The following is a 26,013-nucleotide window of genomic DNA, read 5'->3' as shown; positions in this document are numbered from 1 at the left end:
GCGGCTGACCACGCAGAGAGCAGGGGCTTCTGTCAGCCAGGTCCCATGAGAGTTAGACACCAGTGTGACCCCCAATAGAGTGAGCAGCGATGATGTGGTTTTGAATTCTCCACACTGGTTCTCTGGATTCAAGGAAGCACAAAATGCCCTTCTCCACAAGCCAGCGAGAACTGAACACAGCTGAGCCCTTCCCAGCAGCAGATAAAGTTTGCAGAGGAGGGTTACAGAAACAAGACCTAAGGGCTGAAGAAGGTTCAGGAACGTGCAGCACTGGGCTGGAAGAGAGACTAGAACTGGTGAGAGCTAGGTATGGTGGCACACACCTGTGACCACAACGCAGGGGAGGTGACACAAGAGGTAAGAAGGAATTCAAGGCTGCACTCTGGGCTATACCGATTGTTTGAGGCCAGCCTGGGCTACATTTACTACTGGATATTTACTAAAACATGGCATTATCTACTGAAAACTATGATCTCTGTAAAATTCTCACCGCAATGTACAGACAAGAAAGAACAAACCAGACAGAGAAGTCTGTCCAGTGTCACACAGCTGGCCCAAGGCCACCAAGTGCCTCTGGTTTCTTTTACTCATGCATCAAAACCCAAGTAGGTGATCAGGAAAAATGAACACACACACAGAAACAATCAATCTATTTAAAAGTATTTATAGGTATTTTTCATTTTATAGTTGTACCAAATACTTAGGTCATACACATAACTCTTTTTAAGCAAACACCTATAACCACAAAGCTAGACACTAAAAGCCCCTCTGAAGGTCCCTTCACCCCATCCCCAGCACTTGGTGACATGGTGTTCAGATTTCTCTCAAAGTTCTTTTTTTTATAAATTAGTATACTTGTATGATTAAGACATATGTCATTGTTTTGCATCTCTAAAAATTATAAAATATATTGCTTTATTCAATGACTTATTTATGAGTATACTTGTGGAATGGATCTTTCATATGGGCCAAGGAGATGTTTTTAATCTTTTCCATGTAACTAATTCTCAAGTCTCTTTAACTTTTTCTTATGAATGTATAATTCCTCTTTTCAGACCTCTACTTCAGCGTTTATTCTCACATAAAGGCGCTTTAATTACAAGTAGTATTTAGTAGGTTTTATTCTAACATATAACATATCATTCACATATACTTGCACACGTTCATGAGCATGCGCTCTCACACACACACACACTCGTACACTCATTTCAGACAGTACCTTGTTATGCAGCCCAAGCTGACATGGTATTTCTGTAGTCAAGACTAGCAACAAACTCACAGCAATCCTCCTGCCTCAACCTCCTGAGTCCTGGGATTTGCAGTCATGTAACACCACACCTGGCTTTTAATCTTTACATTTTGATCTTACACTTAGAACTTTTGCTAGACCTTTTATTAACCTATATGTAGATTTGGGGTTATTTAACCTACAAATATTCCATCCATTTTTTGTCAAATTACATGTTTTTAATTTATGAGTCTTTATTGTGCTGATTACTCATTAACACAAAGCAAAGCAGAAGCTGTGAAGCACTGTACAGGTAAGGTTTGGGGTGGAGTTACACACACACACACACAGAAAGAGCGAGAGAGCGAGAGAAACCCGGGAGAGCTGTCCTTGGCCCGTGGATGCAGTCCTGACAGTGAGTGTCCACAGGCTCCGGAGTTCAGCCAATGATCGTGAGCCAGCCCTACCATCTTCACCTGGACCTTGCCCTCGACGGTGTCTACAACTGGGTGGCTGCACTGCTTGTTCTGGACCGGCAGCGTGCTCTCAGTCAGCAGGATCATTTTGGCTAGTAAATTCTAAGTATTTCACTCACTAAAGAGAAATGTATCTCTTTTGAACACCATTGAGTAGTTCTATCTCACAACTGATCCAAGTCCTTAAGGGTGCTTTCTTTGTGTGTTATCTTTCTCTGATGGCTCACAAATGCATTGCCTTCAGCCTGACATCTATGTCTGGCTGATACAATCTTTGGTGAGCCTAAAAGAAAGATCCAAAAGTGGCTTTTTCTGTGGAAGTTCAGTGTACTCACAGAGGCTGCAAACACAAATTCTGCAGTAGAGGGTACAGAGAAGGAAACTCGGCTTCATGTGTACACAGAGCTCATAATAAGGGAGTTGAAAAAACTTGTCTTCTCCATGAAAGACACGGAGACAACAAGGTGATCTGAAGATAACTTTTCTCATGGCTACCTTTTCAACCACACACTGACATACGGTCCCTGTCAATGCTGGCTGGCTTTGGGCTAGTGCTTTGCACCTTTGGTGAGCTCCACGTTTGTTTTCTATGTTCACTAGGACTCACATTGCTATGCTATATAGGAGCGCCCTGAAGAGGCTTCTTCTTGGTTTTGAACTGTCCTTACTTTTTTTGGGAAACAGCTGCATAGTCTGAAAGGCTTCTTCTGGTGTACTGTGTTCAGGTATATGCCTACTTCATGGGAAAGAGAAAGTGGTTTCTACTGTAAGTAGTTGGCAATTTTCAGTGCCTGCATATGTTTTAAAGACAAGACAGAGAATGTTTTATGGTCTTCAAGAGAATCAGAAGCCACTGCACAAACACACAATACACTTTAGCAGTGTACTACAAGTACAGGACACAGAAGTGAAAAAGGATGCAAAATTAGCCTAATGATTAAACAACTGCCTAACAGTGCAGGAAAACTGCAGACTTAGACACTACACACACACACACACACACACACTGAGCAAACAGCAGACAATGGGGAAAGCAAGAAATTTCGGAAGAGTTCAAGCCTTCAGCTTTCAAGGAATCAAGGAAGAATGCTCTGACTTCAAGCATCTGAACAGTACTAAGCACCCTCCTCAGTCAGGCCTCCGTCTTTCATTCTGGAAAAGACCCTAAAGCTGTGGAACAAGCACAGTGCTGAACAACCAATTCAGCCCAAGGCCCACACTCGTACCCTGGGGCCCCACAACTAACTGCGAACTGTGACAAAACCAAGCAGTAAAAAGTTGACCAATAGTCAACTCAAAACTTGAATTCAAAGTCAAACAGGTCCTGACACTCTGGCTGCCCACGTGGGTCTCACTGTGGTGCACCATGTGTGTCATGAGCGGTGACTTTGTTGGCTTTTGCTGTTGTTGGGTTTTAAGGTACAGACGTTTTTGCTTTTATAGAGACACGAGAAAGGTAAAGATTCTCACATTTTCTTATCATCTCTCACATAAGAATCACTTGAAGAACATGGATGAGGATGTCTGATTTTAAAGATCAATGTTTGACTTGTTGACTTGAGTTTGCTCAATGAATCTCAACTTGGGTCAGGACAGACTCTGAAATGGCCCCAGACATACTTATGCCTTCCTGTACGGTGGAAAGTGATGATCTGGGCACCAATCACCCACAGCATTGGTCAGTTCTGAAAAGAGCTGACAATGGTCTGTGTTCCGTACTACCAGTCATCCAGGCGAAAGGTCACTCTTTACATAAAAATAAAGAAGCACATTTGCCTCCTTTGTAATGATTCATATTAGTACATGGTAAAATGTTTATATGTCAAAGTGGAGTTCTTTATGCCTTACACTATTTGTCTGATCCACATCCTTACTGTGCATCCTATATCCACAGGGCAGGGGCTAGATACGCATTCTTGGGTGAAGGAAGTAGGGAGTGGCAATGTCAGGGTGACCTAAAGCAGCTAAAATATCAGGAAGCAGCCTTGAGGACTAAGGTTGTTTCAAAGTCCCCAGGGTTGTACAAAAGTAAGTCCTGTAAGTCCATCTCCATTCCCTGAGCACTGGGCCACGCTCACGTGCTTGCCTCTGCCTTGCTGGACACAGCTGGCTCTCAGCACAGCCAGTGTCGGAGAGCCCGATTCTCTGCCAGCTTTCCCTATCACTTCTTCCCTCATAAGAAGAGTTTTCGTCATGCTTTCAAAAAAATAAGTATAACATTTGTTTTTACTTTTATAAAATAGACCTATTTTCATTGGTAAAGAAGGCCCCAATTACTTAAATTCAGAGCTTTTAGATAAATAAGTAGCCATACCAAATGGTTACTCCACAGCAAAATCTAAAATTTAAGTTCTTTTTACTAAATGGTGCGGGAAGCTATGTAACTTTTATAGTATAATCTAAATTAAGTTCACCACAAGTTAAAACTCAAGTGTGTGTGTGTGTGTGTGTGTGTGTGTGTGTGTTGTTCAAGTGCATGTGGATGTGTTTATAGGCATGTAGAAACCCTGAGAACGACACTGTCTTCCTATATTGCTCTATTATACACTGAGATAGGGTCTCTCAAATGAACCAAAAGCTGCTGACTCAGCTAGTCTTTCTAGGCAGCTAGATCTGAGCATGCCCTGCCCTTCTTCCAAGAGCTAGAGTTACAGGTAGGCCACCACATTCTGCTAACTTTTTGTTTGTTTGTATGTCTGTATGTATGCATCATGCTTGCATGGTAACTGCTTTATCCAATGTGTCACCTCTCCATGCCCTGTCATGCCCCTGACTTCAAGCTAATTAACACTACTATCTATTCTATGAAACAATGAGCTGTCTATACTCATAGGCTACTGAAATATTTTAACTCTTCATTTGAAATCATTTATTTGGGGAATAATGCTTTTCCTAAACATGCTTTCTTTTTAAGCATTCAAGTGCATTCATTCTTTCAGCGTACATATAATCATCATTCTTCATAAGCACCATGACAAACAGTGTACTTCCTACACCCAAATCCCTAGGTCCCCCACTGAGTACACTGATAGTACACTGACAGGAGACAAAAGATGACACTCCAGACTGGTTCTTTTCAGAAATGACTCTTCTGCCTACTTGAGTGCTGAGATTACAGGCACAGGCCACCACACCTGGATTGACACCACAACTGGTAGTTGCTATCTCGAGCAGGTGTCTCTCTACTGCAATCCTTTCCCCAGCCCCTCAAGTACTTGAACTATAGGCATCGGACACACCCAGTTTGGCTCTTTTTGTCCAGATGTTAGAGATTGTAAATTATTTAACAGATTTTTAAAAGATTTTTAAAGTGGTTTCCTCCTATACAAAGGCTCTGGGACCATCCCTTTTACTATTGAAAGAAGGGAAGAGGCACAATGACTTAAAGACAGAGACAGCCTAGACAGAGAGCTCAGCTGATAGAGCATTTATCCAGCGAGGCATGGATCCCCACCACTCACATAAAAGGCAGGCAAGATGGCCACCTGTAAATCCAGAGCCTGGCAGACAAACACAGGATCCCCAGGGCAAGGTGGATAGCTAGACTAGACAGAACTGGAGATCTCCGGGTTCAGATAGAGACCCTATCTTAATAAACAAATTGGAGACTGAATGAGGAAGGTACCAGATGTCAACTAGTGGGCTGCAACACACGTGTGCATGTGTACCTCACACATGTAAATACATGAAGAAAAAGGAGGAAGAAGACTAAAAGGAAAAGAGGAAGAAAAGGTAAAGGAGAGAGAAGGAAGGAAGGAAGGAAGGAAGGAAGGAAGGAAGGAAGGAAGGAAAAGAGGACAGACAGAAAGACTCTAATGAGAAATCCCCATAAAGCACAAAGTGGTATTGAAGCATTAGCCTCCCCACCCCCACCCCCCTTCAAGACAGTACCTTACTACATAGCCCTAGGTAGCATGGACCTTGCTATATAGACCAGGCTAGCCTAGAACTCACAAAGATCTACTTGCCTCTGCCTCCTGAGTGCTGGGATAAAAGCCTACCCTTCGTGCACAGCTAATGGCTTCTCTTACCATCACCAGCTCACTCGGGTTCACAATGCAAACAGAACAGAGGCACTTGTCTGCATGGAGATGCCTGCCCTGCTCCACCATGACAAAGACCTGAGGCTTCCCCAACAGACACTAACCTCCCTTCCTGTAAACCTGTCTCATTCTCATTCTCTAAGAGGACAGAGCATTCTATTATTTCTCATTCCTGAAGGAAAAATGTGATTTAGTATCTTGACCAGTAAATGAATGGCCAATTTAACCCTGTTTAGGACTCTATATTATAATTTATTTTAAGGGGGGGTGGTGTAAAAGAATTCTTTGTGGTAGGGAAAAATAGGCTAATTGTATTCTGGGAAAACATACTTTTCATTTTGTGTAAACTACTTGTGATGGTTTGAATGAGAAATGACCCTCATAGGCTCATATATTCAAACACATGGTCCCCAGCTGGTGGCACTATTCAGGGAGTTTATGGAGCCTTTAGGTGGTGCCCTGCTAGAGAAAGTCCATCTCTGAAGGCAAGCTCTGAGAACTCATAGTCACACTCAACTTCAGTTTGCTCTCTCTGCTCCTTGCCCAAGCTTCCTGCTACTGTGTGCTGCTGCGGCTCCCCTGCTATTGTGGACTCTTGCCCAGGAAGATGACATCTCTGACTATCCGCTGCCATACCTCTTCCACCACGATGGACTCTCACTCTAGAATCAAAATCCCAAATAAACCCTTCCTTCTTTCCTTCCTTCCTTCCTTCCTTCCTTCCTTCATCTTATCTGTCCGTCCCTCCCCCCAACCATCCCTTCCTCCCTCCCTTCCTTCTTTCTTTTCTTCCTTCTTGTTGTGATATTTTATTACAGCAACAAAAAAGTGACTAACACAGTATTTTATTCTGGTTTTCCACTTCCCTTCCATCTAGGTCAAGGAAACAAGTAGTATTGCTTTTTGGAGAACCAGAAACAAAAGTACGACAATCAGCTGAACAAGACAATAATTACCCAGAGTTATAACCACACCCAGCCAGACTTTTGGTGAACCCAAATAAAAGCCGCAGGTGGGCAGAGGTTTATTGACTGTCTTTTCATTTCACAACTCTGTCCAACTGTGGGAATCACCAGTCAGACTTCTTAAATTCAGGTTCTTTAGATTCCACCAACCTAATTAGTATCTTCCGAGGAAATATCCCGGACATCTGCCTGTCTGTCTATCTTTCTTTCTTGTAAGCATCCATGTAATTCTTATGAGGAGACATGTCTGGAAAACATGAATCTTGTGACCATGCTCTGTTTCTCTGCCTGGTGAGATGCTATCCATCAAGGTTCACGGTGAGTGCGATCCTGGGGCCGCAGGATGAAGGGAGAGACCTGTGTCATGAGTCATCCTCACCTCTGTGCACTGAGCATGAGCACACAATGATAAACAAATGTAAGTTAACTTCTCAATCTAGTGCTCTCTTTGCTTTCTGCCTCCTGAGGACCAGGACTATGGCCTCAGCAACAGTGTGGCTAAGGGTTTAGCTCAGTGGGAAAGTGCGGGCTGGCATGCTCAAAGCCCTGGGCTTCATTTCCAGCACGGACACAGCTGAGTGTGGTGATGCACAAATGGAATCTCAGCCATCATCCTTAGCACACACAGAGGTGGAGGCCTGCGTGAGCCACACGAGACCCTATCTCCAAACAAAAGTACACACAAGAAATGCTGTGCCGGGGCTGCTGAGGTAGCTCAGTGGTTACAGCGCTTGCTGCACAAGTATGACAACCGGAGTTTGATGATTCCCAGGGAGTCAATATATTCAATATACAGAGCTGACTTTCTCGAAGTGTCCTGCACTCACAATACAGCACACAGGCCTACACACACACACACACACCACACACACACACACAAATAAACCTTTTTGAAGAGCGACCCTGCCCAAACCTTGCCTCTTCCGCATGGCAGCCATTTCAGAATTATGGACTAACCAGGCTGTTGTTGATTGCTGAAGGCATTATCCGGTGGGCTGCGAGCCGTAGCCGCCGACCGTCTCAAGCAGGCAACGCTGCCCTAAATTAAACTGTTGAAGTGCTCCCTGATTTCTGCTCAGAAATCTTGGGAAAGGTAATGCTGTGTAACAGCTGCTAATCTAAGGTGAGTGCGCTCTGTGCCGGCTGTGTATCAAGTTCAAAGAACAAGTGCAGAGAACTGAGCAAGAGCTTCTCAGCCTAAACTGGGGACGAGATGTGGACATGGCCATGTCTCTCCATGCTGTGGACTGCAGAACTCAACACAGAGAAGGACACTGTCACGCAGCTGGTAAGAAGAGCGATGTGCACGAATAAAGAAACGGGCATGTGACAGTGACGCAAAGACAGTTTGGTGGTGTGCTTCATAGGACAGGAAGACACTGCTTCAAAGTGTCCTTATAGCTCGACAGAAAACGTCACTAAGGCTGAACATGAGTAGTTGACAGAGACATTTACTGTCAAAACTGGAAAGATGAGCCCCAGAGGCCCACAAAGCGCAGAAAAGAGAGTGCAGCTCGGGTGGGGCCTCATGAGCAACAAACCCCAAGTCAGCAGCACATGAGGTGACGTCCAATACTCCTCCCAGTGTGGCCTCAGCACGGTCACCACCCACAGCACACTTCAGTGCCCTGATTCACCGGAACAAAGATCAAACAGGAAAGGGAAGAGAACCGAGGCAGAGGGAGGGCAAGAAGCCACTGGAGACAGAATGAAGAAGAGGGTAAGGACAGCGTGCAACACATCATGCAGGGACCTCAGTGAGGACAAGTGGGCACCGGGCAGCACTCGGTGGGAACAGAGGACCAGAGAGACACACACCTCAATCACAGAAACAAACCGCTTACCCTCCGCTTTAGTGGTAGTACCGTCTTTAAGCCAATTAAAAAACAAGGGAGGGGACAACAGGGAACAGTTAGTAACATTCAGAAAATTAAAAAGCAGAATGTTATTAGCTACTAAAAAAGCAAAATGTACACTTTAAAACAAAGCCAAAAAGGAAACCAAGTTTGGAAGCAGGGCAGAGCTGGAAGCCAGCTGGGGAGCCTCGCCGGGAGCCAGCTCCGCCCAGAGTAACACAGTCGGCCTTTGGAAAGCGAAACACAACAGTGCCCCACGTTTGTGTCACAGTCTACAGCATGACTCACGGTCTCGGGTTTGTCAACTGTATCGTCCTTGGGAAAGTTCCCAGTCCCTGAAAGTTCTAGCAGGAGGAGGGGTGTAGAAGAGGTTCTACGGAGTAACCCCAAGAGCAGAGCCCATGAGGAGAAGCTGGAGCTGTAGCAAGGCCTACCCCAACTACACGCGCAGCAGCAGCAGCTGTGCTTAGTACCTGCATCCAGGCCTACGTACTCCAAGTCTTCCCTCATGTGTCTGGACTCTAGAAGTTTGGAAAAGGGTTATCAGCTTTAGTGCTATACTTTTACAAGTCAAGTGTCTTGTCAGTCTAAGTGGGACCCGGGCGCAGTCTCAGAACTATGTGCTACCATTTGCTGAAGTAGCATGTGGGGGTGGGTCAACAGCAAGGAAACTAAAGGTAGAAGTCTTGTAGGGAAGGGAGAGAATACGCAATGCTGCAGTCTTGTCTGGACAGGAGAACGTCCTCAGCGATTCTAAAGGTTCATTTCTCTGCCACCAACTCCCAGGGATTTCATCAGCACTGAGGGGATCTGCTGAGGTCTGAACGGAGCACTGCAGATGTATACACATAAATACCGACCGTACAGCCTCTAAAGGCCGGCATGGAAACGGTCAAGCAAATGTTAACTAAAAATACTAAAGAGGAGCCAGGCACATCTTGTTGGGAGCAGAGGCGAGCCATCTCCGAGTTAGAGGCCAGCCTGGTCTACATAGTGAGTTCCAGGCTATCCAGGGCTATCCAGTGGGACCCTGTCCCTAAACAAAAACAAAACTAAGTAAACAAAAAACAAAAGTAAAAGTGGATCAAAAGAATTGGCACCCTGGTAAATACTTAGATCTAACTTGTTCACCATGGGAAGGAACACCCGTGGCTTCTTCCTTGACCAAAAAGTACAAAGTAATACCTTTGCACTTGTGAGTTAATGGACTGATAGTTACCATGAGGAAGAAGAAAGCCCATCCTGAGCCTCATTTCAAAAGAATGTCTGCAGTCAGGGCAATAGGACTGCCTGAACAGAGAGCTCCCGGACATACATCTCAGGTTAATGGTGTTCTTATTTCAACTCCCTCAGCAACCTTGCAGGGCAATCATTTCCAAAGGACCTTCCCCAATCGTGTGCCTGAGTCACTGGCAGAGAAACAGACTCAGAGCTTGCACAGCCTGCCCACAGTGACAGTGAACAAGTGGTACCTTCTCTGGGTACTGTCCTATCCGCATGTTTCCAATATCAAAGCACTTCATAAAATCAGCATTCCAGTGGCCTTGGAATGCCCTAGTGGGCATGTGAGCGGCCCAGTTTTGGTGTTATGACTTAACATATTTGATTCCTCATATTCCAAATATGATTCCTCATATTTGGGGGTGAATGACTAACTCGGTATTTACAAAATTACAATGAAATGCACACTAGCCTGACACAGGAAGGTGTGTTCAGTGTTGGCTTGACAGGCTGAGTAATGCAACTATCACTGTCTTAGATACCAACACTTGGAAAGTAATGAGAAACAGTTTGGGGATAGTGAGGGGACATGTAGGGTAGAGCACCTGCACAGCTGTGCTTACGTTGGTTAAAGGCTCATTACATTCCCTTAGAATCTTTCTGTTATCCTCATTCTAAGAGACACAACCACGGGAACCCTAAAGGCCCACTGAGCCATCTGACTCAGCTCCCCCAGCAGGGGAGGGGGAAAGCCAGTGGCTTGGGTACAGGCAGGACTTGCTAAAGGGTATGAGGATCACACAGCCTGCAAGCTCATGTCGTTACAGAACAGGCCGATACTCCAGAGAAAAGGGACACTGGACATGACAGTGGACAGAGGAACTATCTTTGCGTGAAGTTACTTGTGCTTTAGAACACCCTCAAGAGCGAAGCTGCCCTCAGCTATAGAGGGAAGCTCTGTGGAAGCTCTGCACTCTGCTCAGAGGCCACCGTGGGGACGGCAGGACGGGAGGGAGTGGCTACCTAAGGATGCATAGGATCCTGGAGGCAACGCTGCTGCAGAGCTGAAGGCGGCAGATCCTGAGGATGAGGAGACTTTGGATTTGGCACTGGCTGCTGCATTCACATCAATATCACTTCGAGATCGTTGGAGAGATCCTGTTGTTGACATGGATTTGGTACTAACTGTAGAGCCTTTAATGGAGAAGAAGGAAGAGAAGTCAGGAAGGACTGGCCACACTGTTACTGCTGCTCTGCTTTTCGTAGATCCAAACATGCTGGTGCCCTCAGGAGGGTGTTCACTATTCCATTGTTTTAGTAATGGAAAACTATAGATCTAAGGTTATGGTTGACACAGCTCATCCTCTGTGGAAACACACCCTTTTCCAGCTTTGAGTCCTAACAAACTGCTGTCCTCTGCTTTATGTTATATGAGCCAAGGAGCAAAAGGATTTGAGGCTGTAGAGAGGCAGGGAGACGAGAAGCCACAGAGCCAGATGTCTGTCTGCCTAGCCGTCCTGGTAGCCCAGGGCAGATGTTAGGGTGGCACAGAACTGAGTGGAGCTGGGAGCAGCCACAGATTCTCCCTGAACACGCGTCAGGAGCAGAGCAGCCCACCCAGGCCTCCCACCCGCACTTCTGTGACCGAGGGCTTACCTCTGGATGTGGTGCTGCCAGTGGGACTTCTTTTGGCAGAAAGCGGCCGGCTGCAAAATGCATGCACATGTGTGTCACCAAGAGTGTGCCTTATCTGTGGTCACACAACTACAACAGCAAAGTGTACCCATGAAGAATGAATTCAAGATCTTCAGAAGGATTCAGGCAATTCATTATTTTACCAACCCCACATGTGACAATCAGAGTGCTAACATTATATTTAAGAAGAATGACCTTTCAAACAAAACAATAATAGGGCAGAGGTCAGGAGCGAAGGGCAGACATGCTATTAGGTTAAGTCCCGTGTCTTGGATGTCTTCTCCTTCTAAACCTGTCCTTGGGTGACACTCATCACATTAATGTACAGAGCTCCCAATGCTCATTAACTCACTATGCTAATTAAAACTGTGGCAGAAAAGGAAGAGCCTGTGGCAGAGTCTCACCTCCCAAGCAGTGTCCTAGTAGAACCAGAGTGTACCTTGACATCGGGGGGCTTTGGCAGAGTGTGTGTGTCTGCGCAGGAAACCTTTACCTACACAACACTGCACTGTGGCCGGAAAGCCAAGGCCCTTACTTGAGACTCTCTTGGGAGCTGGAGGAAGACCGGTCTGACTGCGGCAGAGATACGATGCTGTCCGAGTTCTTCAAGTGGGACTGCAGGGCCTTCTGATAGGAGGACTCCAGAGTGTGGTACAGGTGTTCTGCTTCTCGGCTGAAGTGACTGTGGAAACCCCAGTAGCATCTAGGGAAACAACAAGCCCAGGTCTAGTCAGAGGACCCTGCTGAGCTGGAGTACACCACGCAGCATCTTTGAAAACCTGAGGCCTCACTTAACCTGCTAAGAGGAATGATGGGGCACGAGGCCAGAAAACTAATAAAAGAGGCATAGAACAATTCCTGGTGCTACAACTTACAGTTTAAATTAAATACCCTTTTATTCATTAATGTGGGGAGGATGGAGGTACCACAGCACACTTGTGGAAATGAGAGGAAAACCTGTGGGAGCCAGCTCTCTCCTTCCACAGCATAGCTTCCAGGGACTGAACGTAGATCAGCAGGCTGGGAGGCACTTACTTTTACTGGGTAAGCCATCTCGCTCCTAACTAGGTTTTTGATGCTGGAGAAGTTACTTCACTTCTCAGAACTTCCATGTCATTTATTAAAGGGGAAAGGAAAGGCTCTAATGTGCAAGGCCGGGGAACCTTGGGGAAGACAGAGCCCAAGCTACCTCAGACACACCTGGAGTATAGAACCATCATCAGTGGGAACTTTGATCAATGTGGTCAGATATTCCTCAGTTCTGAGACATCGAACACTCACAAGAGTACAAACAAAAGAAAAGCGGACAATTCTCAGATCTTGAAATCTGTAGTGCATCATGATTAGAGGATGAGAACACAGCACAAGGAAAGAGCAGGGGTGGACCACGAACGGCCCGCAGCAACTAGAGATTGTGTCACTCACACTGATAGGAACTACCCAAGACGAGAGCAGAGTTTTGATGAGCTCAGAAATGAGAAAAACAGGGCCAGAAGACAGCTCAGTGGGTAAAGGCACTTGCTGTCAAGACTGAAGATCCGAGTTCAAACCCTGGGGTCTATATGGTGGACGGAACTGGCCTCTGACCTCCACACACAAGCTCTGGTCCACACACTGTCCCACCATGAGAACACGTGGGCACACACAGGGATAAGCAAATGCCAGGAATTAAGTTCCTGCTAAGTAAACTACAATGCTAAGTAAGAAAAAAGTTTGTAATCTGTGTCAACTTGAAGAGCTGGTCAGCTGTGACAGCACGGAAGAGACCACAGGAGCAGAAGGAGTCATTGTCATTTCCAGTTGTGTAGCTGCTGTACAGGGGATGGACCCAGAGTCTTGAGCATGAGGCAAGTATTCTGCCAGTGGGCTACACCAGCAGCATCTTTTTTTAATGGTTCAGGGGACAAAATGGAGGCCCCTATACATATTAGACAAGCTCTCTCCTCCTAAGCTATACCCCAAGCTTCAAGTCAGTAAGTCTTAACATCAAACTTCCTATAAAGCTTCCTGGCAAATGATCTCCAGGGAGGTACTGGATTCAGAGACATAGGCATGTGACTGAAGCATTTTCAGTTCCTCTGGGAGTCTGAAACTGGGCATTATCACCATGACAACCCAGGCATCAGTCAATCCAACTCCCCCGCCCAGGATTCATGGTTGGTAAGAAGTGACCACTTCATGTTTTCAAACACGATGCCAAGAAGAGGGCAGCCTGTGGCTGTCATCTCCCATGGTCAAGTGGTAATGAACACTGGACTGCATGGCTTTGAACAGCTTAGTAAATGGATACACAGAGTAGGACCCACACTGCGGAATCATGAGACAATGAGAACAAGCATCCTACTATGCACCTCAGCCCTACTTATATTCAGTTGCACTTAAGCAACCACCCAAAGAAAAAAGAGCAGAAAGGCTGTTCTGAAGTCATCCAGCAGTTATCATTAATAACGTATGTTTCAGTAACCAACAGGACTGCAGCCAGGTGACCCATACAGCGGGTCTGAGGCATAGCTAGTTCAGCAGAAACTTACTTTCTGGCTTCTATTCTTGCTTCAGAATCAGCGTCGTGAATTCCTTTCTTTATTGTTTCAGCTAATACTGATATGTGTCTGGACATTTAGGAAAGAAAACAGAACAGTCATTCAACATTCAGTTTCATGGAGGTGAAAACCAGCTTGTGAATCAAGTTCTAAATGGTAACATGGATCTGGCAACTTCACCCCAAAATTAGTCAGGTAATACTGCCTAGAGAATAAGAGCCCCACTCCCACCCATGCACCCCAAGGTTCCCTTTTACATCCCCACCCCATTCTCCCAGAAGGATTTGGATAGCACAACTTTTCAAATCACAACTACCCCAGAGATGCTCTATAGCTGTCCCCCACAACCTGAGCCTCTGTTAACACAGTGTGCTAATTGCTTATCCCTCTGCCTTATTAAAAGAAAACAAGGTCTATGACTCAAAGATGTCCAGGGCAAAAAGTGGCCAGCAACGTGTACGTAATAGGGAATCTCCTTAAACAATGAAGACAATAATTTCAAAAACTACTGTCCACGTGGCTAACAAACACCAGCCCTTTCAGACTCCTGCTCTTTTCTCAGCTTGTGGGCAGCCTTGATTCTCAAAGCTTCTGGTTAGAAATTTGCTTGGGAGTTCAGACTAGGTCTTAGTCTTAGTTTCCATTACTTAGATGAATTTCCTAGAGTCAATTATCACTCTGATGAAAAGTAGTTGACAAACTGTGATGCCCATTTAAAACCGCTGTTCAACACGACCACCTCCTATGCCCAAAGGCTCAGGAACCTAAAATTGACAGGAACTAAGAAGATCATAGAAAATGAACGGGCATGTGATTGCGAGAAAGTCTGACACAATGCTACTTTTCATTCTGATATATAAAAGTAACTGGCTGCAAGTCTCAATAAAGACAACTGCTGGCCAAAGATAGAGGAAATAACAGAACCTCTCAAGAAAGTGAAATTCCCAAAGCATCTAGATGAGGGCAGCTCTAGACCCTAAGCTGCAGAACAGACCTGTACCAATACCACCCCCTACTGGCATAATCACGGTAATGCATACTGCCAGCTGGGGGCTTATTAGTTTTATTTTTCCTAAGACATGGTCTCTAGCCCAAGCTGGCCTTAAACTCTCAATGTAGCTAAGGGTATTGGATTACAGGCCCAGCTTAACACAGCATGAGATGAGGGCTTCTCACATGCTAGGCAAGCAGCTTCCACCTGAGCTACACAAGCTATGCCACACTAGTATCTGGAGGACGATATTTCCCAAAGCGTCTGCAGTATGAGCTGGCTCAGATGAGCAGGAAGTACAGTCACTAAGCGATGCTTAGATTCCTTCCTTCCTTATGCAGGATGGGACAAGCCATATGCTTAGATGCTCAGCCCTAAGAGTCAGTCCAGAGAACAGTCGTGAAGACTCACCTTTCTAGTGAATGTGTCTGCCATTCTTGTAAAAGCAAATCTAAAAATTCAAAACAGCGCCTGGAATGTGGTAAGAAAGAAACGGAACTCAGTAATATATCTGTAGGTGAAAATGAAAAAGCTTTTGCTTAAATCAACCAGTTTATCTTTTGAATAAGTACTATTCATTTAACAGGGAAGAACAGAAATAACTAAGAGACTAGGCCATGGAGGGAGGGAGACACACACACACACACACACACACACACACACACACACACACACACAGAGTTTATTAAGCTCCTTAAAAATGTTGTAAGGGTCTTAATATTTTGGAAGGTTGAATATGTGTAACTGTAGTGTGTGTGCGACAAGGACAACTTTTGAGAGTCTCGGGGATGAAACTCATCAAGCCATTTTTGCCAGCCAGAGAATAAAAGTGATCTTGAACCAACATCAACTTCCATGGGAGGAGACCTGGTGTTGCTCTTGTTTAGACACTTGCAATACAATAAAGAAGCCCGTCTCTTCCCAGGCTCACCTTCTGACCGCGACAGACTTGGAGGTACAGTTGCTGGTTATGACGGGGATCAGCCGAGGGATGTGCGTGTGCTGTGGGGAGGAGAGCAAACAGGTGAGCACCTGTAACACAGACCAGAACCGGCTGCAACAGGAGCCTCTTTCCTAAAAGCTGACCTCACAGCTCTGTATGTTCTGTCTAAAATGTCAGCGTTGAGGAAGGAAAGCGAATGCCCTGGAATGTCACACAGACTGAACTGTCACTACAGAACTGACAGCTGTGAGAGAGAACGGGGCGCAGCAGGGATCAGCCATGCAGTCTGAGGTCACTGTTTCAGAGGAAACATACAATGGCCTTGGGTTTATCATTACAAGGGCAAGCAAGAACAGTGATAATGACCAACAATCCTGAGTAACTTGTGGGGATTGAGTGCGTTTTGCAGAGTTTCAAGATTTTTTAAAATGCATTTAGTTACTTCTTTGCTCACACTCATGCTCTCTCTGTTTCTGTCTGTCTGTCTGTCTGTCTGTCTGTCTGTCTGTCTGTCTGTATGTCTCTCTCTCTCTCTCTCTCTCTCTCTCTCTCTCTCTCTCTGTGTGTGTGTGTGTGTGTGTGTGTGTGTGTGTGTGTTGGCACATGTACAAAAGTCAGGAGGTAACTTGTGAAGTTGGTTCTGCCTCTATTATGTAGGACCCGAGTATTGAACTCAGGGGTCCTCAGGCTTGGCAGGAAGCAGCTGGACAGTTTTAATTTATACCAGTTTCCAGATTTGCCTCTGGGGAAAAAGTGGGCCTTGAGTAGAGGAGGAAGTGGAGGAAAGGTCTTTTTAAGCCTTCATGGACTACTTTCCTAAAAACATGCATGAGGATCACTAACACTGGGCAGCTGCTTGCCTTACAGAAAGTGCTAGAAAACTCAAGTGAGGAGACTGCTGAGCCTCAGGTAAATGACAACCATGAGCACAAATAACTAAAATAAAAGGCAGGGATGAGGGGAGGAAGACCAGAAGTGGCAAAGGGAGACAAAGCCGGACGCTCTGGACGGCCAAGGACTTAGAGCCGAGGTCAGGAGTAAAGAGGTGGGTGTGAGGGATAGTGTGGCAGCCCACTAGATGCAACACTGACCCTGCAGCTCTCAACACTCCCATCCGTGGGAAAGACACTGCTGCACACAGACGGTCCCACCCGCGACAGGAGCGCCTGCCATGTCCCATCAGCCATCGGGGCCTCCTACTCTCTTCTATGGGTGCCCCCATAGCATACTCACCCGAATGATTAGCCTAACAGCTACAACACCAGAAGTAGCCATAATTTTGGCACTGTTTGGGATTAAATTAAAGATAGTTGGCATAATGGCTTCAGCTCCGTGATCAAACTTATTTCCCAGAACTGATGACAGGTGCCTGCAACAAGAAAGGATTGGCTGTAGTCACACCCTCACACATGGGCTGTAGTCACACCCTCACACACAGGCTGTAGTCACACTCTCACACACAGGGAAGCACAGAGCCTCTCGGCACGTGACGCTTTCCTTCACAGTTCTCTAGGGAGCAAAGACAAGGGCCGAAGACACCTTCAAAACAGACTGAAAATGTACAAGTAGAAAACTTGGCAAAGCCATCAGCCAACAATTTTTTAAAATAATTTTCACATAAGTATTAAAGGAGTAAAAGAAAACCCAGCAAGGCAAAAGATGTACTATAAACGTTAAGCATAAATACAACACTTGTGCCCCCTTTATTTATTTTTGTTTTACATATAAAACATGCTGCTTTGGTATCTGCCTACCCTAAAACCCTATACCGTCACAACGCTGGCCTGGTGCTGTGGCTGCTGATTTAACATCGTGGTGTTGCAAACACTACATTTAAGTTGGGCCCCAGATAAAGCAGTGTGGTAGTACTGGGCTACGTTTTCTTCCCCCTCTGACCGATGCTGACTGGGGGATCTGCATGTCACATGGTGGTGCACGCTACCACTGCCCACCCACAGCCCTGCGCGAACGTCACTGCCACTGCATTCTTCTACACAGTGCACACCATCCTGTAGGCAAAGGTCGGTTTTAATTAATAGTTCCAGAGAGGCTTCAGAGATATCAGTGAGTAAAATTTAAAGCCCAACACACACTACATAACTGGGCAGCAGCTACCCTGAGAGTATGCACACGGGTGTCAACAGACTGCCTTGGAAAACAGCTAGAGGCGACCCCACAGACATGTCCAAGGAGTTCTCTTTAAAGCTTTGAGAGAGACTGTATCCCGGTGTGGGTGAACGTAGCGCTCGCAGTCCTTACCCCAATGTGATACAAGCTTCCCGCACTACCTGAGACCGCAGGTCCTTAGCAGAGAGCTTAAAGGCTCCGTCCAGAAGACGCAAGTGTTGAAAGAAGTTATCGTACTCAGCAGCCCCAGCCAAGAGTAACGATCTAATCTTTCTTAGCTAATGGGACAGAGAAAAGTCAGAGGTAAATAAAAAATTTAACACATATACACAAAACAGCCACCAATGTAAGAAATAAACATAAAAGTCAACTGATAATAGAAACCATTTTTTTAAAAAAGATTTATCTTTGTGTGTATGGCGGGCGGATATATGTCACATCTGTGAGGTGCTGACTGAGGCCAGAGGAGGGTGTCAGGTCCCCTGGAGCTAGAGTTCCAGGTGCTTGTGAGCCACCTGACAGAGCTACTGGGATGTATGCTAGGGTCCTTTGTAAGAGCAGCACGTGCTCTTACTGCTTAAGTTATATCTCTAGCCCCTAGAAACCATTTTGCAAAGACAATTTGGACAGCTGATTATTACCTAATATACAATGAACAAATCAGATCACAGCTAAGACCCCATTTTAAAATGCAGCACCCATCATAAAAATCATTCCCCTCAAAAACCGTTTTACGTGTCTATGTGCACCGCAGGACACAGGAGCCCAGCAGGCCAGCAGGGACACTGGCTCCCAGAACCGGAATCCAAGCTACTGTTTTCTTAATTGCTGAACCATCTTACTAGTCAGTTGCCCTTAATGCTCAGGTTTTTTAGCTTTGTGTTTTGTTTGCTTGCTTTTTGAGACAGGGTCTCCCTTTCTAGCCCTGGCTGTCTCCTAAAACTCTATGTAGACCAGGCTGGCTTCATAGAACTCTGTCTGTCTGTCTCTGCGTCCCAAGTGCTAGGATTAAAGGCATAAGCCACCACACCCAACAAGCTGCTGTGTTTTCAAAACAGATGTAGGGCTGGGTGTGGTAGCATTCCACAAGCTAAAGCAGGAGATCCCTCGGTGAAGCGGGCATGGGCTAACAGCATGTGCTATTTAGTTTTGTCAACTTGACAAAAACTAGAGTCATCTGGGAGGAGAAACCTCAACTGAACTGCCTTCATCAGATTGGCCTGTGGGCATGTCTCGGGAGCCTTTTCTTAACTGATGACTGGTGTGGGAGCCCCGGGCCCAGTCCGCTGCAGGGGGTGCCACCCCTGGGAAGACGGTCCTGGGTTATATAAGAAAACAGGTTTATATATGTGCATGTGTGTATATATATTTTAAAAAGCCATTGGAAGCAAGCCAGTAAGGAACATTCCCTCATGGTCTCTGCTTCAGATCCTGCCTCCAGGCTCCAACCTCTGCGTCCTGCCCTAGTTTCCTTTGGTGATGGACTATAACCCATACGCCAATAGGAAGAAATAAACCCTTTCCCCTCCAAGTTGCTTTTGGTCATGATGTTTTTCACACCAACAGAAAGCAAACTAGGACGTAGCGAGATTATCTTGAAACAAACTCAAAAACCAGAACTCACTGTGAACAACAAAAGAAAGCGTGGTAATCTACTAAGGTAAAGTGTGCACTTGGCCATTTATGTGCATTGATGTGTACGAAAATACATGAACATGCAATAAGTAAATGAGCCTAAAGAAACCACTTACAGCGTTTACTCTCTGCTCCCAGTCATGCTTGTCATCTGACAGAATTTCTCTAATTTTGTTTATGGATTCCTCAAGGTCTCGGCTGGAGTAAATCTGGAAGCAAAATTAATTTATACTTAACAGAAGATGACGTATAGAATTAAAATGATTGTTTTTATATACCTGAAGTCAAGGAAGAGAAACTGACTTCACATGAGGAATTCTTGGGACATGCTCATCTTAGTGGCCCACAAACAACAGAAACCCCTTTATTTGCTGCCACATAGAAACAACCCTGTTTCAGACATACCTTTACTAAAAACCAGCAGGAGAGTTGTGTACGAGAGGGGAAAAACAAACAAACAAACAAACAAACAAACAACCCAGCAGTCAGTGATGCATTAGTCCTGTTTTTGAAAACTTATGATTACTGAATGTGTATGGTGGGATGAGAGGTGGGACCAGGGGGCCACAGTGCACGGCAGCTCCTAGCAATCACTCCAACCTCTACCGTGAGGTCCGGGGATCAATTCGGGTCATCAGCTCTCCTTGACCCAGCGAAGATGAGAATCATCTGAGAAGGAAGGCTCAATTGAGGGCCTGTGGGATTGTCTTGATTATTGATTGATACAGGAGGGTCCAGCCCACTGTACCACCAGGGCGGAGGCTTCTGGACTGCATGAAGAAACTAGCTAAGCATGGACTGAGAGCCAGAAAGTGGCATCCTCCAGTGCGTCTGCCGTCCTCCATTGGCTGTGAGGGAGGATTTTAGGAAAAAAATCTTCCTCTTCTGTCTAGCCAACTGCTGACTCTTTTCTGTAAGCCAACAAACTTACTCTACAGTAACATCTTTCCTACTCTTCCAGAGACATCAAAGAGGACCAGGACTTCTGTTCTTGTAATTTGCAGGGCCTGCACATTTTCTAATCTGTACCTTAGGTCTCATACAGTCTTGAGAGTAAAGATTCTACATGCAGTGGTGTTAGGGTTTGGACGTGAGTCTCCAAAGGTCCAGTGTTAAAAGGTTAGGAGCCTGGGTGGTGCAGCTAGCAGGCGGTGGGCTCTTTAAGGTCACTGGGGAGATAATTCCAGAAGGTTTGTTATGAAAGCCTGAGCTGCCACCACCCTGTCCTCTCTGCTGATCTGACAGAAGTTGCCTGCTGTTCCAGGGCCATCCATCCAGCACCATGAAGTAACATGGACAAGACGTGATTCTCAGGCTTGCTTCCTACAGTCTATAGTTTGGGTCTCCAAAGTTATGAGCTAAATGAACTTTTCTCTTAATAGTTAGCTGCCATAGGCATTTCACTGCTGTAACACAAAGTTGTCTTGTACAGGTATATTTGAAAACTAAAATCTAAGGACTATTTCTATCTTAAAAAAATAAAAACAATTACTTTTTACATTTAATTTTACTCCTGTGTGCCTCTGTGTTGTGTGTTATATGTGTGTGGCACATTTGTAGGTACTCGCAGATGCTGGAAGAAGATGATTACACCCAGAAGCTGAGGTTACAGGCAGCTGTGAGCATCTCAAGATGAATGTTGGGAATCAAATCAGTCCTCTTGAAGAGCAGTAGAGGCTCTAAACCACTAAGCCATTTATTTATCGAACCACTATGATGATTTTACTAGCAGCACAGATCCACACTCACCTGCACTACAGGTACATCATCAAAGGCTTTAATAAAATCCTCTTCATCCACAGCACCAGCACCTTCTTTTGCAGCTACAAAAAAAAAAAAAAATGTTTTTAAAACAAAGATAATGTGAACCAACACTGTCTAAAGCATCTACTACAGAATTATGAATATGCAAAACTAAAATTATATTTTGGAACATTTAAAACTTTAAAAAGGGCTGGAGAGATGGCTCAGTGGTTAAGAGCACTGACTGCTCTTCCAGAGGTCCTGAGTTCAATTCCAGCAGCCACGTGGTGGCTCACAGCCATCTGTAATGAGATCTGATACAGTGTACTTATATATAATAAATAAATCTTTAAAAAAAAAACGTTAAAAGATTCATTCTACGTGTATGAGTTTGAGTCTGTGTGTAATCGCATACATTGTGTGTGGGTACCAATGGAGACCAGAGGGTACCAGAACCTCTCAGCTGATACAAGCAGCCTTGAACCCAACTCTGGCTGTCTGCAAGAGCAGCCGACACTCTCGCGCTGAGCCATCCCTTTAGTCCCTCGATGTTTGATTTACTCGTCAGTTCAAGTTTCTCCCCCAGGGCTGTGTTAAGCTGCCCCGTATGCTTGAAATGAAGGCAAGCCTGAAGGTAAACTGGCACAGTAGAGACTTCTAGAAGGGTTGGCTAAGGATGGGCAACAACGTGCATAAGATCCCCCTGAGACTGTCTAACTATTCTGTGCTACCGCAGGGAGGATTACACCTCTTTACTAATCCAAACCCCATGACAACTTCGTCTTATTATGCTCCATAAAAAGTTTTCACACTGGGGTCTTAGGTCATCCTTGAAGCCCCAGGAGTGATTATAGAGATTAGCATGTCTGCTTTCCTATTAGACACCTAACTTAGTGTTAGGGTCTTGCTAGACCTGCTAAAGAAAATAAAACAAAAAGTGGGTTTAAAGACAGCCCAGGTAGCAGTAAATGTGATCATATGACAGTAGCAAGGCCACATAGATGTCAATCACGGGCTATGGTATACAATGAACCCTGCCTTTGCTTTGGCATATGATTAAAGCATTGTGAGCAGGCAGCAATGACCTCTGGAACCACAGGATTGGAAAAGCATCTACTGCCATCAGGACTATGGTGCTAAACCAAGAGAGAATGAAGACAGGACTGGAGGGAAGACTGGCCCAGTGGAGACTTCGGGAAGGGCTGAGGGTGACAGATGGGCAGCAAAGCAGCTGTGGGATCATGCAGGAATTGTCTAACCTTTCCTGTTTATGAAATTAATATCACTCAAGGGAAGACTGAGAATAGACAAATACGTTAAAGGAATATTGGTGTGGCAGGTGAAATGCTTCAGCACATAAAGGAACTTGTCACTAAGCCTGACAATCTGAATTTGCTTTCTGAGACACACATCATGGCAGCAAAGGACTGACTGTCCAGTGACTTCCGTAAGCATGCCAGCATATGCATGTGTACACACGTGTGTGTGAGACAGACACACAGACACACACAGAGTCTTCATACATGATACAATGGAGGTGAATAAAACATTGAAAATATTCTCCTTGAAAGTAGCTGAAGAAATGGTTCAGAGGTTAAGCGCACTTGCTTACCTTAACAGAGAACCCAGACTAGCTTACAATCCATCCAGTTCAAGGGACTTGTGCTGCAGGACCAGATTTACACATAGTCTCTCTCTCTCTCTCTCACACACACACACACACACACACACACACACACAGGCAAACATTCATATACATAAAATAAACATTTACAAATAGTGAACCTTATGTTGAATAAACGCGCACTCAAAGACCTTCTGAAGAATGACAAACACAGTGACACAGGCCTGCCAGTGGCCGACAGGGCTCTCAGTGCAGTGATGCCTTGTGAATCCAGTCCAGATACTGTGACTCCAGGACAGACCACCAGGGGTAGCGCTCCTGAGGCCTCTGTCACCCAGAAGCTACCGCCAGGGGTAGCGCTCCAGTGCTTTCCTACCACTGGCAGTTGGGTCTCCGCCCTGGGATTCTACACACCTCTCTACCCTCAAGCCCAAGACACAGCACCATCAGTGAACATGTGGCTATGTGATGTTTTGGGGGTAAAAACTGCAGTATAAGCTTAAAATGTGACAGCAAAGTGAGTGGTCAGAGGTGTAATAAGCAGTCAATTTGTCTAAGGACGTCTGTCCTCACCAGGTTCGTGCATTAAGTGCCTTTACCTGCTGAGCCACCTCACTGGGTCTCCTTGTGTTGATTTATCCAGCACTCACACTGATCTTCACAGGGAAAAATGCTACCTGAATGAACAAATCATATTTCCAAGTTTTCAGTGTGGTTCTGGTCTTAACAGATTTGGTAAAAGGCCCAGTGGTGGTCAAGACAAGGCTGCATCCAGACGACCAAACAGGGCCTGATCTTCACCTTGGGGCTGTGATTTCTGTACTCTGGCTGGCTTCTCTAGAACATGGTGAGTAAACAGCATCTTAAGCCAGGGTTGCCAGCTCAGCAGCATCAACAGAGCAGCAGCAGGCCAATCAAAGACTGCACGCAAGAATGTGCTTGCACAGGGATACAGTAGGCAAGGACTCTTGACGAGGACCCCACAGCACCATACAGGATGTGCTCTTACCTGAAGACTTAGATCCAAGACTGGATGACATGAGCCTACGGGTCCCCATGCTAACATTTCTCCGAGAACTTGATGGAGCCTTGGACGATGAAGAGCTGGCAGAAGAAGGCCTGTTGCCATCCACAGAATCTTCATCATCAAAATTTTTATCTGAAAAGGAAGCACAGAAGCCACTGTTTGAAAACGGCATGTTTTCACCTATACACAGAACAATCATCAGTCTTGAAAACACTGGCTTGCACCTGGAAGTAAGTAAGGTCCTGGCAAAGCTTAGAATGCAACTATGAAGGCCACTGCTTACCTTAGAGAGCCAGAATGCTCTCTCACTGCAACACGGAAAACATCTGATCCTTTCTCTGTGCACGATTTCGTGTGTGTGTGTGTGTGTGTGTGTGTGTGTGTGTGTGTGTGTGTGTGGTGTGTGGACAGTCTCAGGTGTATGTCCTCACCTCCCACCTTGCTGGATAGGGGTGCTCTCCGTGTTTCACAATGGCTAGCCCATGAACCTCTGTCCCCACCTCCACACAGGAGTGCTGGAATCACAGAGGCCCATGCCATCTGTCCAGATTTCATGTGGGTTCTGAAGCTTTAAAATCAAATTGTCACACTTGTACTACCAGGGCTTTTACTTGCTGAGTCTTCCCAGCTGGCCTCAAACTCATGATCCTGAGAGCTAGAATTACTAGTGTGTCCCACCATATATGGTGCAATGCACTTTTAAAAAATAGCTGAATACAACTTCTTGAAATATTTCAACTTTTCCCATGTGGTGGAATATGTTTCATAAAGCTACTTATAATGATTGTAAGGTCTCTGAGAGGGAGAACGCCCCACCAAGATACCCACTGTTAGGCAGCTTAACTTCATAATATCTCACTATCAGGAACAGGGTTGTGAACTGGCCAGATGGCTTGATGGATAGAGCTACTCAAAGCCGAATGACATAAGATGGGTCCCCAGAACCCATATCACAAAGGGAGAGAACCAAACAATTGTCCTGACCTCCACAGAAGCACCTTGGCACCCCTACTTGTGAGCATGCATGCACATATACACACAAAATAGTAAGTAAGCAAACGAATAAATGCAAAAAAGTTAGAAGCAATAGAACTGCAACAAATACTTTATAAGAACTAGTCTGCCAATTTTAAGTTAGGAAATGCCAATAAGCAACATTACTGGGTCATGAAAGGGCCTACTAATGTATTCCGTTTGTCTGCTTTCCTGGAAACTCAAGTGCCTGTATTGCGCCACACCTCTGCTGACACTGAATTAAATCATCACTTACAAACATGGCAATTAGACAGACTGGCAAAAGTATGTTTTCTAGGCTTCGTCTCCCTTAGTGAAGCTGATTCTTTGAAATCACACCGTGCATTTAAAGCTTCAAACCAGCGAGGCTCAGTGTCTCTTCTGACACATTCAAAATTGGAAGAAACAGATCATTTTTGGTGGTTCTTAAAATTCAACCTACTTATCAAGGGTTTACATTCGAGTGTTATTACTTTTGTATGTGTGTGGTGCACATGTGGTCAGAGGACAACTTTTGGAAATAGTTCCCTGTTCCACTGTGGACTGGGGGATGAACTCAGGTTGTCGGGCTGGGTGTCAGGTTGGTACAGCAAGCACTTTCACCTCTGAGCCTTCTCTCCAGCTCTACCAGTAAACATTTTAATGATGCAAAATTAAAGGTATATACCAAATTCCAAGGGCTTATGTAGCAAGTGAGTCATTTAAGGTGCTAAAATCACCTTGGAGTGAATAAAAAGAAAAAGGAAATCTAACAACAGTCAGGTAACAGTGATTTCCAAAAAGCATAAAATATACGCAGACCAGATGTCATCTACAAAGTTCATGTGTAAGAACTGCACAATCAGACGACAAAGGCTGCAGGGACTGGAGAAATGGCTCAGGGGT

General features: G+C 45.3%; 1 protein-coding gene across 22 annotated transcripts in view; it reads right to left on the bottom strand.

Moving 5' to 3' along the window:
- Window positions 1-26,013, bottom strand: part of CLASP1 (cytoplasmic linker associated protein 1) — a 211,566-nt gene that overhangs the window by 80,111 nt on the left and 105,442 nt on the right. For 12 of the 22 annotated variants that reach the window (XM_080917999.1, XM_080918017.1, XM_080918010.1 and 9 more), the window contains exons 9-20: window positions 24,097-24,246; window positions 21,470-21,543; window positions 19,837-19,929; window positions 18,218-18,363; window positions 17,192-17,327; window positions 15,947-16,017; window positions 15,427-15,486; window positions 14,016-14,093; window positions 12,020-12,187; window positions 11,446-11,495; window positions 10,813-10,983; window positions 9,042-9,089 (exon numbers count right to left, since the gene is read on the bottom strand). In XM_080917999.1, the coding sequence (XP_080774125.1) occupies window positions 9,042-9,089; window positions 10,813-10,983; window positions 11,446-11,495; window positions 12,020-12,187; window positions 14,016-14,093; window positions 15,427-15,486; window positions 15,947-16,017; window positions 17,192-17,327; window positions 18,218-18,363; window positions 19,837-19,929; window positions 21,470-21,543; window positions 24,097-24,246 (1,245 nt within the window). The remainder of the gene's footprint in view (window positions 1-9,041; window positions 9,090-10,812; window positions 10,984-11,445; window positions 11,496-12,019; window positions 12,188-14,015; window positions 14,094-15,426; window positions 15,487-15,946; window positions 16,018-17,191; window positions 17,328-18,217; window positions 18,364-19,836; window positions 19,930-21,469; window positions 21,544-24,096; window positions 24,247-26,013) is intronic. The other 10 variants (XM_080918014.1, XM_080918007.1, XM_080918009.1 and 7 more) reach the window with 1 other exon arrangement.

This window comes from Micromys minutus, assembly GCF_963924665.1.
Source record: "Micromys minutus genome assembly, chromosome: 6".
Lineage (NCBI taxonomy): Eukaryota > Metazoa > Chordata > Mammalia > Rodentia > Muridae > Micromys > Micromys minutus.
The sequence above is the reverse complement of the archived record's forward strand: the minus strand, read 5'-3'. Positions and strand labels throughout refer to the sequence as shown.